At 55.3% G+C, this 12,748-nt stretch overlaps 1 protein-coding gene across 1 annotated transcript; it reads left to right on the top strand.

The window, feature by feature from the left end:
- The first annotated feature begins 6,779 nt into the window (after positions 1-6,779).
- On the top strand, positions 6,780-9,718 carry SPR (sepiapterin reductase). The gene is made up of 3 exons (XM_050321079.1): positions 6,780-7,146; positions 8,048-8,338; positions 8,488-9,718. Exons 1-3 carry the CDS (start codon positions 6,780-6,782, stop codon positions 8,676-8,678), a joined length of 849 nt encoding a protein of 282 aa, XP_050177036.1. The 3' UTR covers positions 8,679-9,718.
- The last annotated feature ends 3,030 nt before the right edge of the window (positions 9,719-12,748 follow it).

The following is a 12,748-nucleotide window of genomic DNA, read 5'->3' as shown; positions in this document are numbered from 1 at the left end:
GATCGTGGGGAAGCACAGCACAGCCTCCTCCGGCTGCTGAGCAGAGGCGAGCTGGGACATCCCCGGAGAAGGCTGGAGCTCCCAGCAATCCTTCGTGGCAAAACAAGGGCAATCCTTAAGGCGTCACCCTGATGGCTGCTGAGGAGCAGATCATCGCTGATTTAAACTGCTCTGGGGTTCAGACCGCTGGGATGAGCTGCCTGTGGCTCTGAGAATGCTCGGTGCGTGATACAAACCCAGCTCCAGTGCCGAATCTGGGGATCCCACCATCCACCACTGTTCACAGCTAAGAGGATTATTGTTATCCTTCAAATTAGTGGGGCTGGTGCTGCAGGGGCCTGAGCCAATATTCCTGAAGTCAGCGGTAACTATTGCTCTGTCTCAGCTGAGATTGTTAAACAGGATTAAACACCAGTGGTCCAAGAGTGAGTGGCTGGCAACGATCCTTAATGGGTTTAATTACAGGATGAGAACTGCTGTGGATGACACCAATGCCAGGGTCAATCCTGAGTGCTCCATGAGGGAACGGTGTTACCACAAATAAAGACCTCTGAAACGAGGTCTGGTTTTCTCTGGGGTGAGGATGCTGCTCAGTCCACTGGGTTATGATAAAAGGGGGTTGAGAACAGAGGTGGGAATTTATAATCAATCATGGAATCATTGGATGGTTTGGCTTGGAAGGGAACTTAAAGATCATCTCATTCCACCCCCTGCCATGGGCAGGGACACCTTCCACTACCCCAGTTGTTCCAACCTGGCCTTGGATACCTCCAGGGATCCAGGGGCAGCCACAGCTTCTCTGCCCAACCTGTGCCAGGGCCTCCCTACCCTTCCAGTAAAGAATTTCTTTTTAAACCTCTAATCTAAATCTCTCTTTTTAGTTTTAAATCATTCCCCTTTGTCCCATCGCTATCTGCTTGTGTAAAAAAGTCAGTCTCCCTTTTTTTTATAAGCCCCTTTAGGCCCTGCCAGGGGCTCTCAGGTCTCCCTGGAGCCTTCTCTTCTCCAGGGGAACCCCCCCAGCTCTCCCAGCCTGGCTCCAGAGCAGAGGGGCTCCAGCCCTGGCAGCATCTCCGGGGCCTCCTCTGGACTCTCTGCAGCAGCTCCACGTCCTTGTGCTGTTGTTCCCAGGGCTGGGGCAGCTCTGCAGGGGGGTCCCACTGAGGGGGCAGAGGGGCAGAATCCCCCCCTGTCCTGCTGCCCACGCTGGGGGATCAGCCCGGGATGGGGATCAGCCGAGGATGTTGTTATCAAGGAGCAGAAATCAAGTAACTCAGCCAAACAAAGCACAAGGTGATTATCACCCATCTGCTCCTCCTCCCTGTTGTGTGAGCACCATTTCGAGCCCCGCTGGCCTCAGGGTCACCCTGAGCCTGATGTTCAGCTGATTCCCCACCCTCACCTTCAATTCCCGTCGCTGCCACCGGGGATAAAATTTTCCGTTCTGTAAGAAAAGCTCCATTCTTTGTCCCTGGACACGTGGGATTTGGTCACCTTCACATGAATATTCATGGCTTGCATCTGCCTTCGGGAGCAGCCCGGGATTTGTCCTTGTTATTTGCTGCCACACAAACTTTGTACCATTTGAAAGCCTGTCCGCAAGAAGTTTATTTATTCTTACCAGTCACTGACACAAACAAGCTGAATGTGTATTGTTCTGATTTATTAATCAAATCATCATGCAGGACCAACACAAATGCATCAAAGATGCCTGTTCCCAGCTCATAATCTCCTTGAAAAATGACACAGAGTTTGCCTGACAGATCCTATTTTCCTTAAGCCCATCTGGCTGACGTTAACTCTTTTATGTTCCCTTAATTTCCTACTAATGAAGTTCCATGTAATTGGGTTTAGTGGAATTGACAACAGCCTGATAGTGCTTTAAAAACTCTCCCTTTTAATTACTGACCTCTCAGTGTTTTCCAGGCTTCCAGAAGTTCCTTAGTGTTCCAAAACTTCTTAAAAAATCAGTTTAACAGGTCAGGAATCTGGAGGAGCCTTTCCATAGCCTCTTGTGCAGGTTCCCTGCTGGCTCAAGGATCTGCCTCTGTCTGTGACTGCTCAGTTGTTTCATCACTGCTGAAACGAAAAGTCATCATCACTGTCTACAAATTACAGATTTGGGTTCTTCCCAAATTCTGAACCAGTTGTCCCGAATCACCGTTATCAGAATTTCTTTCCTTTTTGTTTTGTTTTTTGTGTGCGTTTGTTTGTTTGTTTGGTTTTTTTAACCCTGAACGAACTCTTACAGGTCGTGTTTATTTTGGGTTCTCATTTGGTGCTTTCCATCCATTTTCAACACCTCCTGACCAGCCTCCTGCAGGGACCTCAAGCAGCTTCTCTGGGCACATCCCTTCTTTTGGAATGTGGGCTGGAGTCCTGGGGTTGCCCCCACAGTGTCCTCCTGCTCTCCCTCCTGCCTTCACCAAACCCTCTGCCCACAGCCTGGGCACTCTCAGCTTCCTCCTCCCCTTGCGTTTCCTGGACCAGGAAAACCACGTGGGATTTCCAAAGCAGTAACAACGCCCCGGGTGCTGACTAAGCCCACGAGTCACTGATCCTGTTTGCTCTGGGCGTGCAGCAGCCTGGCTTCCTTCTCAAAGGCTGACCTTTATCCCCCTCCACTCCAATCCCAGGGGATAAGCACACCCCTGCTGCCCGGAGAGGTGCCTGCATCTCATTTATCCCCCTCTCTCCACTGCCTTCCCCATTTTTGCCGAGCGGTGCCAAATGAAAGCACCCGCCCTGTGCCCGTGAAATGCAACCTTGCCCTTTCCAGGGGGAAAGCTCACGGCTTGGCTGCCCTTTTCATGGGAAGGGGAGAGGGCTGGAGCAGGGATGGAGAGGCAGAAGAAGTGAGGAACCACGGGGAGCTGCTCCCGCTTTCTGGAGGGTGGGAGAAGCGCTGTCAGCAGATGCCACCTCGGAGAAGGGCCACGGCTCCCTCTGAGCTGGTTGTCACCATCCCACACACTCTGATGCCACCCACAGCAGTGGCAGCAGCCGGTCTGGATTGCCAGAGGCTCCGGATGGTGATTTATAGGGATTGCAGCCTGGTGCTGCTGCTCCCGGGCAGGTGCCCTCGCCTAGACCTGGCTCCCCGTGGTTTATTGCTCCTACAAACATTCCTCCACACACATCCACAACCACAATATAATCCAGCCTTCCACAAGGTATTTATGGAGGGTAAATCCTCATTTTCCAGCCATTAGGCTCTGTACTTAAAATCCTGCGCAGCTTTACTTTTCGGCACCGACATAAATTTTTAAACCTCTCTAATATTATTGTGCTGTTCCCTAAATCCCTGACTGGGACATACCTGGATGCTTTTAATCATGACTCTTGTTTTCACATCCATTTTATTTCAGCTTTTCATCTGAATACCTGAAATTAATAGCTCAGACAGACTGAAACAGTGTCAAGATGAACTCCAGCCATGGAGCTCTGGCTTCAGCCTTTGAGGAGGACTTTTCAGATCTAAGTTTCTCCTCTAACTGAATACGTTTTGGGGACCTCTGGTGGCAATTTTGGGGTGAAGATCTTTCGGCAAGTTGTACTGGGGTTTCTAAAGTCCCACCAAAACCCACAGTAATGTGGCTCAATTTCACCAAGGCAGGATTTGAAGACCTGATGGATGCCCACCCGAGGCTCAGAGCTGCTCCATCTGGGAATCCTGTGCTTGGGGCTGCATGGTGGCAGAAGAAGGGCCACAATTTGTGAGGAGGAGGGAGTCACTCCCAAAATCTGGAGAGATTTCCTCAATGCTCACTCCACTTCCCATCCCAGACAGCTGCAGGAGCGGAATTCCTGCTGTGCCACTCAGCCCATCCTCCTTATCCCTGCTTGCCACACAACCCAGCTGGATGGCAGTCCTGCTGGATGGAGCAGGGATCCGCTGCCACCCGAGCCACCCTGTCCTCAGGAGGTCACACGATGAGCTGCTGAACACGAGGAGATCCCACAGCCGGGGTGGCCTTTGGGCGGCTGAAACAACAACAGAGCTCGGCAGGGAAACCGCGGTCCTCCCTTCCCGCTGCCCGTGGGTAGCCATGGCAACGGTGGCAACAGCCCGGGCCACCTTGCGTGGCTTCCAGCCCTGCCCTTTCTGGGTGGGAAATGCCCGGGGCTCTTCCCAAAGCCCTTGTGATTGGTCCTTTGCCAAAGGAATTTTCAGAGCTTCCTCTCCAAAGGTGGCAGCAGCTCCGTGGCATTCCCAACACCCTGGCAGGGTGTGGGGTGGGTTTTCCCCCCTCTTGGAAGGCCTCCTGCCTTCCCCTGGATTTGTGGGAGTGCTGTTGTGCCCATCAGAAGCTGCTGAGGGCGTTGCAAACGCTCCCAGCACCTCAGTGCCAAGAGGTTCTGGGCCACCACAATGAAGCAGCTCAGGTGGCTTTTCCAGATAAATCCAATAGTGGTCTCTCAAATGATGGATGATTTGGGCAATTCTGATAATGCACCCAGTAGATATTTAAAATCAGCACTGCCAAGAGAAATTTTACTGCCCTGGCACTTCTTTGCACCGATGACTCTCCCTCTCCCTGCCCTGAACTGCCCAGGAGTGAAGCCCCCAGCCCCTCGCTGTCCTCCCGGGATCCCTGGACTCAGATCCCACAGATCCCTCCAGATTTTCAGTGTCATTGACACAAACCAACCCTGGCACAGCTGCCCAAAGCAGTGGTGGAGTCCTCATCCCTGGAGGGATTTAAAATCCCTGTGGATGTGGCACTTGGGGACGGGGGTCAGTGGTGGCCTTGGCAGTGCTGGGGAAGGTTGGACTCCATGATGTCAGAGGGCTTTTCTGACATTAATGATTCTGTGATTCCATGACACCTAGTGCTGGTTCTCTCAACTACAGCCTGAACCCAAATGCTGACAGATTTTATGGTGTGGATGATTTTGGGGTGTTCAGTGTTCTGATCCAGCTTCATCAGCCTCCATCTTTGTGAAGGTGACGAGGTGCCTACCCCGTGTTGTCCCAGCAGGAAGGGGTTCCATGGGCTCTGTCCACATCAGCACCAGAGCTGAGCAGCAGGAACAAATCCCTGAGGGGACCAGGATGGTGCTGAGGAAACCCCTGTGACAGGGCATGAGGGACATGGAGCATATTCCATGGTTTAGGAGAAAGGTGGGGAGGCCCTGGCACAGGTTGCTCAGAGAAGCTGTGGCTGCCCCTGGATCCCTGGAAGTGTCCAAGGCCAGGTTGGAGCAACCTGGGCTAGTGGAAGGTGTCCCTGCCCATGGCAGGGGGTGGAACTGGATGATCTTCAAGGTCCCTTCCAATCCAAACCATTCCATGAGTCCATGATAATTTCTCTGCAGCTCTGCCCTCCAGTTCCAGATCCCGGCTCGTTTGGTCACCAATTCCCTCCCTCTGATTTTTTTTATTTTATTTTTAGTTCTATCAGATAAAATATTGCTTCCCAGACCCTCACTCCTGCTTAGAATCCCAGACTGGTTTAGGTTGGAAAGGACCTTGAAGCCCATCCAGTCTCACCCCCTGCCATGGGCAGGGACACCTTCCACCAGCCCAGGTGGCTCCAACCTGGCCTTGGACACCTCCAGGGTTGAGGCACCTCCTGCACCCTTCGGTGTAGCCTGATAATAGGTCAGATGGAAGAAATGAGCTGCTGGAAGGAAAGTCCAGAGAAATGCTGCCCAATTCCAGTTGGCCCAGCTCCTTACTGGGCTGTGTGGGACGGGGTGCGGTGCCAGGCTGGGAACTGGGGCAAAAAGCGTGATGGATACAGGAGATTGGAGCTGCCAAAGTGGGAGGGGGGGAACTGGCAGCCACTGAAGCAAGTTCTGCCATCGAGAAGCTACTTGTGAAAAAAATACACATTTGCTGTCTTTTTTTTCTTTTTTTCTTTTTTTTTTTTTTTGCTGATGATCTTAATTTCGCCGAATGTGTAAGATTTGCTTTAGCAAAACAAATATCACTCTTGGGTTTTTGCCACGCCATGAATTTTTAATGCTTTATTAGAACGCTGGAGGGTTTCAGCCCAGCCTGTGACGGCTTAATTGAGTGAAATCCCGCTCCAGTTACCTGCCGGAGCCATCTGGCCTCAGGAATTAACAGCTGGGAAAACAAGCCTGGCTGCCAGATAATTCCATGCAAAACAGGTACCCCGTGCAAAAACCCCTCTTTGGAAGTTGTCTGCCCCTTCTTGCACAACGATGTTTATTTTTAGGAAAAGGTTTTAAGACTTTTTGGGATCGGGGGGGGGGGGCGGTTTTTCCTACACCAAAAGCCGGTGCTGAGCGCCAAAAAAGGGGGATTGCAGAGGGGAAAGGTGCGCCAAGGCTTTGTTGGTGTGTGGTCCTGAGAAGTGCTGGGGAGGCACAAGGGGGGCAGGAGGAGGGAGGCTTTACATCCGCCCTCGGAGAAAAAAAAAAATTTACATAAAATGTTAAAAAATTGACTAAAAAAAAATTGAAAAATATATCGGAAAAAATATATTGGGAAAAAATATATTGGAAAAAAAAAATTATTGGAGAAAAGCCCATGGGCGGCGGCGCTGCGGGGCAGGAGAGGTCCGACGCCCCGGGACCCGTTCCCGATCCCATTCCCGATCCCATTCCCAGGGGGAAGCTGCACCCGCGCCCTCGGCCGGCAGGGGGCGCCCGCCGCCCTGGCCACGCCCACCCGGCCGGCGCGAGGCGGCGGCGGCGACCAATCAGAGCGGGCGGGCGGGTCCCCATTCACAGAGCGGCGGGGCCATGAATGGGGCGGGTCACGTGGGCCGGGGCGTTCCCACGGCCCCCCGCGCTGCCCACCGGGAATGGAGCCGGGATCGGCGGGATCGGCGGGATCCGGGAACGGGCGCTGGGCCGCCACCGCCTGCGTGGTGACCGGCGCTTCCCGCGGCTTCGGCCGCAGCCTGGCGCGGCTGCTGGCGCCGCGGCTGGGCCCGGGCTCGCTGCTGGTGCTGCTGGCGCGCTCGGCCGAGCCGCTGGCGGAGCTGGCGGACGAGCTGCGGGGCACCGGGAGCACCGGGAGCACCGGGGGCTCCGGGGGCACCGGGCTGCGGGTGCTCAGCCTGACCGCGGACCTGGGCTGCGAGGACGGGCTGCGCAGGGCGATCGCTGCGCTGCGGGAGGTGCTGCCCACAGAGCCCTTCGGCCGCCTGATCCTCGTCAACAACGCCGGTAACGACCCGTCCGTCCCCTCCGTCCTGGCCCGGCACAGCGGGCATCGGCCCCGCAGAGCCCGCCCGTGGCTCTGCAGCGGCAGCGCAGCGGCTTGGTCGGTGCTTTGGGTGCCGGCGAGTAATCGGAAAGAGTAAATAACCCCAAGAACAGCGGGGATTTCACCCCATTTTATTGCAATAGTTGATTTGGGGAGCAGGTCGCTGCCGGGTCTTTGCTGCTCGCAAGGTTTTACCTGTTGCTCTTAAGGTTTTACCTGTTGCTCTTAAGGTTTTCCCTGCTGCCTGTGGTACAGGACCACCTGGCTGCCCTCTTGTCCCTCTGCTCCCCGAATACAAACCTTCAGACCAACTTCCAGCCCTGCCTTGTGCGTCCTTCCTTGCACTTTTAATGCCTACAGTGCCTTTTTCACCCTGTACATCAGACGGTGTGTTCCTGTAGGGAAAAGGTGCTCCAGGACTTGGGTCTTTCTTCGGTGGCTTGGTCATGAAGAGGGACCTGCGGGAGGGCACAGGGTGGCCCGTGGGGACGTTGTACCCCAGGCTGGAGGTTGGGAGCTGTTTGTTTTGGCAGGCCAGGTCCCTGCCCCGTGTCACTGCTGGTTCAGTGGGTGACCCAAAAGCAGAGCTGGGCTTTGCTGAGCTCCTCAGGCTGCTGTGGGACCCTGCCAGAGACGCTTTGGTCTGTGTTGCTCGTGGAATGTAGGAGCAAAAGGGCTGTGCTGGGTTGTTGAACCCCTCTGCAACTCTTAACTCATTTGTCCGGCTTTGGAAGTGTCCAAGGCCAGGTTGGACAAGGCTTGGAGCGACCTCATCTAATAGAAGGTGTCCCTGGCCGTGGCAGGGGGTGGAACTGGATGAGCTTCAGGTCCATCCCACCCACGCCATTCCACGATTTCTAGGCTCCCTGGGAGACGTCTCCAAATCCTTCCTGGACCTCACCGACCCGGATGAGATCAACGCCTACCTTGCCTTCAACGTCACCTCTGCGCTCTGCCTCACCTCCACGGCCCTGCAGGCCTTCGGGAGGCGGCCTGGCTCCCGCAGGACCGTGGTGAACATCTCCTCCCTCTGTGCCCTGAAGCCCTTCAGGAGCTGGGCTCTGTACTGCAGCGGGAAGGCTGCCAGGGAGATGATGTTCCAGGTGCTGGCACTGGAGGAGCCCGATGTCCGTGTGCTCAGCTACGCCCCGGGTGAGCAGAGCAGCTCAGGGATTGCTGCTGGTTTTAGGGGGGAAGGAGGGGGTAAAAGATTCCTGTGGCCAAGCCAGGAGCAGAGGGGAAATTAGCCCTGGATTTTCCTGTCTGCTCGAGTGATTTGTGTTTTGGTGCTCTGTCCCCAGGTCCTCTGGACACGGACATGCAGCTCCTGGCCCGGACCGAGACGGGAGACCCCGAGATGCGTCGGTACTTCCAGAGCCTGCAGGAGAGCAGCAAGCTCATAGACTGCACTGTGTCAGCCCAGAAGCTGGTGAAGCTCCTGGAGGAGGACACCTTCCAGTCCGGAGCCCACGTGGATTTCTATGACATCTGAGCTCCTGTCACCTCCACCCTTTGCCTTCCCGCTTTGCTTCCTGCCGAGCCATGTCCTGGGTGTCTCCAGTGTGGTTGGTGACCTGGTTTGAGTCTTGGGAAGATTTCAGAAGCACCTCTGGGTGTCTTATAAATACTCCTGGTGCCTTGGTGGGGATTGGGGGGCAGTTACTGCTGCTGAGCCCTGCAGGGGACCCACTGGCAGGAGCAGGGATCCCTCAGCTCCTGGGCCTGGGGGAGCACAGGGGGATTTTCCAAGGGAATGGACGTGGAGCTTTAAAACTCAACCTGCACAGGAGTGAGCCAGGGAGATGCCAAGGCAGAAAAAGGTCTCTTCTGGCCATCCCAGAAAGTCTCAACAGCAAGGTTAGAGCTGAGTGTCCCCACATCTGTCCCTTTGTCCCACAGGAGTGCCTGAGCGAGACTCCAAAGAGCCATTCCTGGGGCTGGAGGTGGTGGATGTCACTCCAGAGCCCTTACCCTCTGCTCACCAGTGGGTTGTCCAAACTGTCCCACCGTCCTTGGACTGTCTCTGTGTGAATTTTGAATGTTAAGACATGGACCAAAGCCCCTCCCAGTGTTTTATCCACGAGTCACCAGGAGAGGGAGGGAGCTGGCCTTGGAGGAGATGGGAATTTTGGGTGCCTGGCTGGGGTCACCAGCTCACACAAACCTGGTCAGAGCACAGCCAAGACACAGCCCTGAGTTCGTGCCACGCTCCTGTTCGCAGGTTCTGGGTCCAAACCTTGGTCTGGGCCTTCAGCCCCTCCTGGATTGCCCTTCTGATTATTTGTGGGGTTTTATTGTTGTTTCCCCATCAGATTCCAGGAGGCACAGGCACGTATAAGTCTTGCCCTTCTAGAAAGCAGAGTGTGTTGATGCAGGAAAGCCACTTTGAAGCACAGGGGCATTCCCTGTGTGCCCTGGAAATGCCCGGTGTCCCTCTGTGCTCCCTTCCTGCAGTCCTCTATCTCAGCCCTGTATCTCAGATTCTGTCCACCTGGGTCCACAATCATTAAAAGTTTCCTGTCTGGTCTGGGATTTCTGCTGTGTCTTTAAAAGTGGATGAATTCTTGGGAGTGGGGGAGGACAAATCCTGGGTTAAGCACTTCATCCAACAAGGCACCACTGTGCCCTCTTGGAGTCCTGCTCCTTGGAGCCGTTTCATTAATTCCATGTTAACTTAATCCTGCCAAGCTCATAAAACCCTCCTCTCCAGCCAGTGCTGCTGCTTGGTTTCATCTTCCCTCTCTGCTGTGTTTATTTTCAGTGAAAGCCTCTCCCACAAGGCTCAAGGAGCCCTTTATTGCAGGAGGAGGTGGGAGGGTGCTGGGGGACAGGGACCACTTGGAACCAGCCAGGTGGGAGATGCAGGTGGTTCTTCAGGGTAAAACACATAAAAAGCAGCCATGAAGGAGGGTTATTTTGGACTCTGAATACTTGCTTGAGGTCTGACCACCCTCCAGTGTCTGGGGGTGTATCAGCAGCTCTGTGGGTCCTCTTGGAGCATCTGTGTGAGGGGTTGTGCCACCTGAAACCAGCAGGGTGCTTCTGTCCTGATAATGAAATCATTACTGAAACTCTGGATTTGATTCAGGGAATGGTTTGGATTGAAAGGGACCTTCAAGCTCATCTAATTCCAACCCCTTGCCACGGGCAGGGACACCTTCCACTGCTCCAACCTGGCCTTGGACACCTCCAGGGATCCAGGGGCAGCCACAGCTTCTCTGCCCAACCTGGGCCAGGGCCTCCCCACCCTCACAGGCAGCAATTCCTTCCCAATATCCCAACTAACCCCGCCCTCTGGCAGTGGGAGGCCATTCCCTGTGTGCTGTCCCTCCATGCCTTGTCCCCAGTCCCTCTCCAGCTCTCCTGGAGCCCCTTTAGGCCCTGCCAGGGGCTCTCAGGTCTCCCTGGAGCCTTCTCTTCTCCAGGGGAACCCCCCCAGCTCTCCCAGCCTGGCTCCAGAGCAGAGGGGCTCCAGCCCTGGCAACATCTCCGGGGCCTCCTCTGGGCCTGCTCTGACAGAACAAAAATCAATCTTGCTGCCCCCATCCTTGTAACCAGGGAACTCCACAGCTGCTCCCAGGGGACACCTGGCAAACATCAGGCACATCCCAAGCGCAAGTCCTGTGGCTCTGGCAGAGGGGCTGGGGCTCAGGCTGCTGAGTTTGGCAGATGAAGCAACCCTGTGCTCCCAGCTGCAGGGAGGAGGTTTGTCTGCAGTGTGATCACTCCATGTTTTGTGCTCCAAGCTCCATCCCCTGGGTACCCCCATCCCCTGGGTACCCCCATCCCCTGGTACCAGCACACTGTGGACACCACCATCCCCCGGGTACCAATATCACCCCAGGGAGCAGCATCCCCTCTCCCGGGAGTGGGGGCTCTGGGTCCTACCGACACCTGCGCACCCGTGGGCGCTGTGAAACGCGACGGCAAAACGTCCCGAGATGTTTTTCTCCCCTTTCCCGGCATTTTCTGTGCCCAGCGGAGGGCGCACCGAGACCGGGGAACGGAACCAGAGAAGCGGAGAGCCGGGAATGTGCCTCTGGAAAAGCCGCGGGATGCCAGGTGGGGATGGAGAGGAATTCCAGCTCCGACTCCTTTCCTGCCTCTGCACCGGCTCGTCACTGATGCCTGTGAAGACTCATATTTTTAATTAATGCTCCATGTCCTGGATCCATGGGGCCGTTCCAGAGGCTCGATTCGGAAGGGGAGGGCTGAAAAAAAAAAAAAAAAGGTGTTTAAAAATAAAGAAGTTTTGAGCTCTCCTAATTCCAGGAGCTCACAGCTCACCTGGCAAGGTGCATCCAAGTATCCAAACGGACCAAGGAGCTCCAGTATTTGAACCCTGTGGCTGAAGGGAGTCACCCCCAAATTATCCCTCATCTACTCCACCCCAGACAGAGCCAGGGGTTCTGTTCTCCCTGTCAGGGGCCAACTGGGGCTTGTCAAGCCCAAAATCCTGCCTGGCATGAGTTATTGCTCCAAGTGGATCTGCCCTCTCCTCAGCTCTCACTCTGCTTCCTGTGGTAAAATCCCGTGCAGGGCATTTTATCCCTTTTCCCACTGTTTTCCCCTCTTTTCTGCCTGAAAGCTGGAGCATGAGCTGTGAGATCCCATAAAGTGCTGCACAGAGAATCCCTGGGATGGCCTGCACAGCAGTTTGGGGCAGGAAGGGAGGGCTCTGGGTGATATTTAGGGGTGACACCGCCCAAGTGCCCCATCCCAGGTCCCCAGGGGACCCTCCCAGTGCCCCCCTCCCCATGTGAGGGGACACACTGTGCCCTTTGTGCCTGTGGTGAACTGGGTTATGAAAGGAGTCAAAGTCACTGCTGGGGTTTTGTTTCCATGAGTGTGACCTGGTCCCCGGGACAGGGGTGAGGCTGAGCCCCCTAAATCCCCCCCAAAGCCTCCCAAATTAAAACCTGCGCTCACCAATGACCTCCCAAATCTCGGCATTGCCCCGGGCTGCCCCTGGCCCGGGGTGGGGGGTGGTGAGAGGCTGCAGGCAGGTCCCTCTGCCCCTTATTAAAGGTTTCTCAGCAGAGGGGAGAAGATGACCTTTATTTTCCCGTGCAGAAATGCTGAGCTCGGGTGTTCCAGCCGGGACTCCGAGTGCCCAGCGAGCTCCTGGCTCACAAACAAGAGCTGCCTTTGCCCCAAGGCCAAAGGTAAACGAGCTGTTCCTGTCCAAGGTGCTCCCAGGGAGGGGGGAAAGGTCTGGTGGTGCCCACACCTCCCACGTAGGGCCCCCCATCCTGCGGGCACATCCCCCCGAGGTGCCCGTGGAGACACATCCAGCCATCCCAAAGGCTCCCACCTCTCTGTGAGACAAATGTAGGGAACCACAAACGTAGGGAATTCCCTGGGCTGTGGCTGGGGTTTGGTGGGTGTTCACTGAGCCTGAGAGGGTTGGAACAACAAAGGTGTTTCTGCTGAGCTGGCACCGTTCTCATGGACTCTTCCCACGAGACTGAACATTCCTGCTCCTCCTGTCCCTCTTCCCAGTCCTCACTCTCAGCCCAGTGACCCCTGGGAGCAGCTGTGGAGTTCCCTGGTTACAAGGAT

Source organism: Myiozetetes cayanensis, unplaced genomic scaffold, assembly GCF_022539395.1.
Source record: "Myiozetetes cayanensis isolate MyiCay16 unplaced genomic scaffold, myiCay2020 scf26, whole genome shotgun sequence".
In the NCBI taxonomy this organism is placed as follows: Eukaryota; Metazoa; Chordata; class Aves; order Passeriformes; family Tyrannidae; genus Myiozetetes; species Myiozetetes cayanensis.
This window is presented reverse-complemented; position numbering and strand designations above follow the sequence as displayed.

What these genes read in the sequence shown, in the direction of transcription:
- SPR (XM_050321079.1), top strand. Translation starts at nt 6,780, where the DNA reads ATGGAGCCGGGATCGGCGGGATCGGCGGGATCCGGGAACGGGCGCTGG. An exon ending in GATCCTCGTCAACAACGCCG is followed by an intron (nt 7,147 to 8,047) that starts GTAACGACCCGT and finishes CACGATTTCTAG; the next exon opens with GCTCCCTGGGAGACGTCTCC. An exon ending in TGTGCTCAGCTACGCCCCGG is followed by an intron (nt 8,339 to 8,487) that starts GTGAGCAGAGCA and finishes CTCTGTCCCCAG; the next exon opens with GTCCTCTGGACACGGACATG.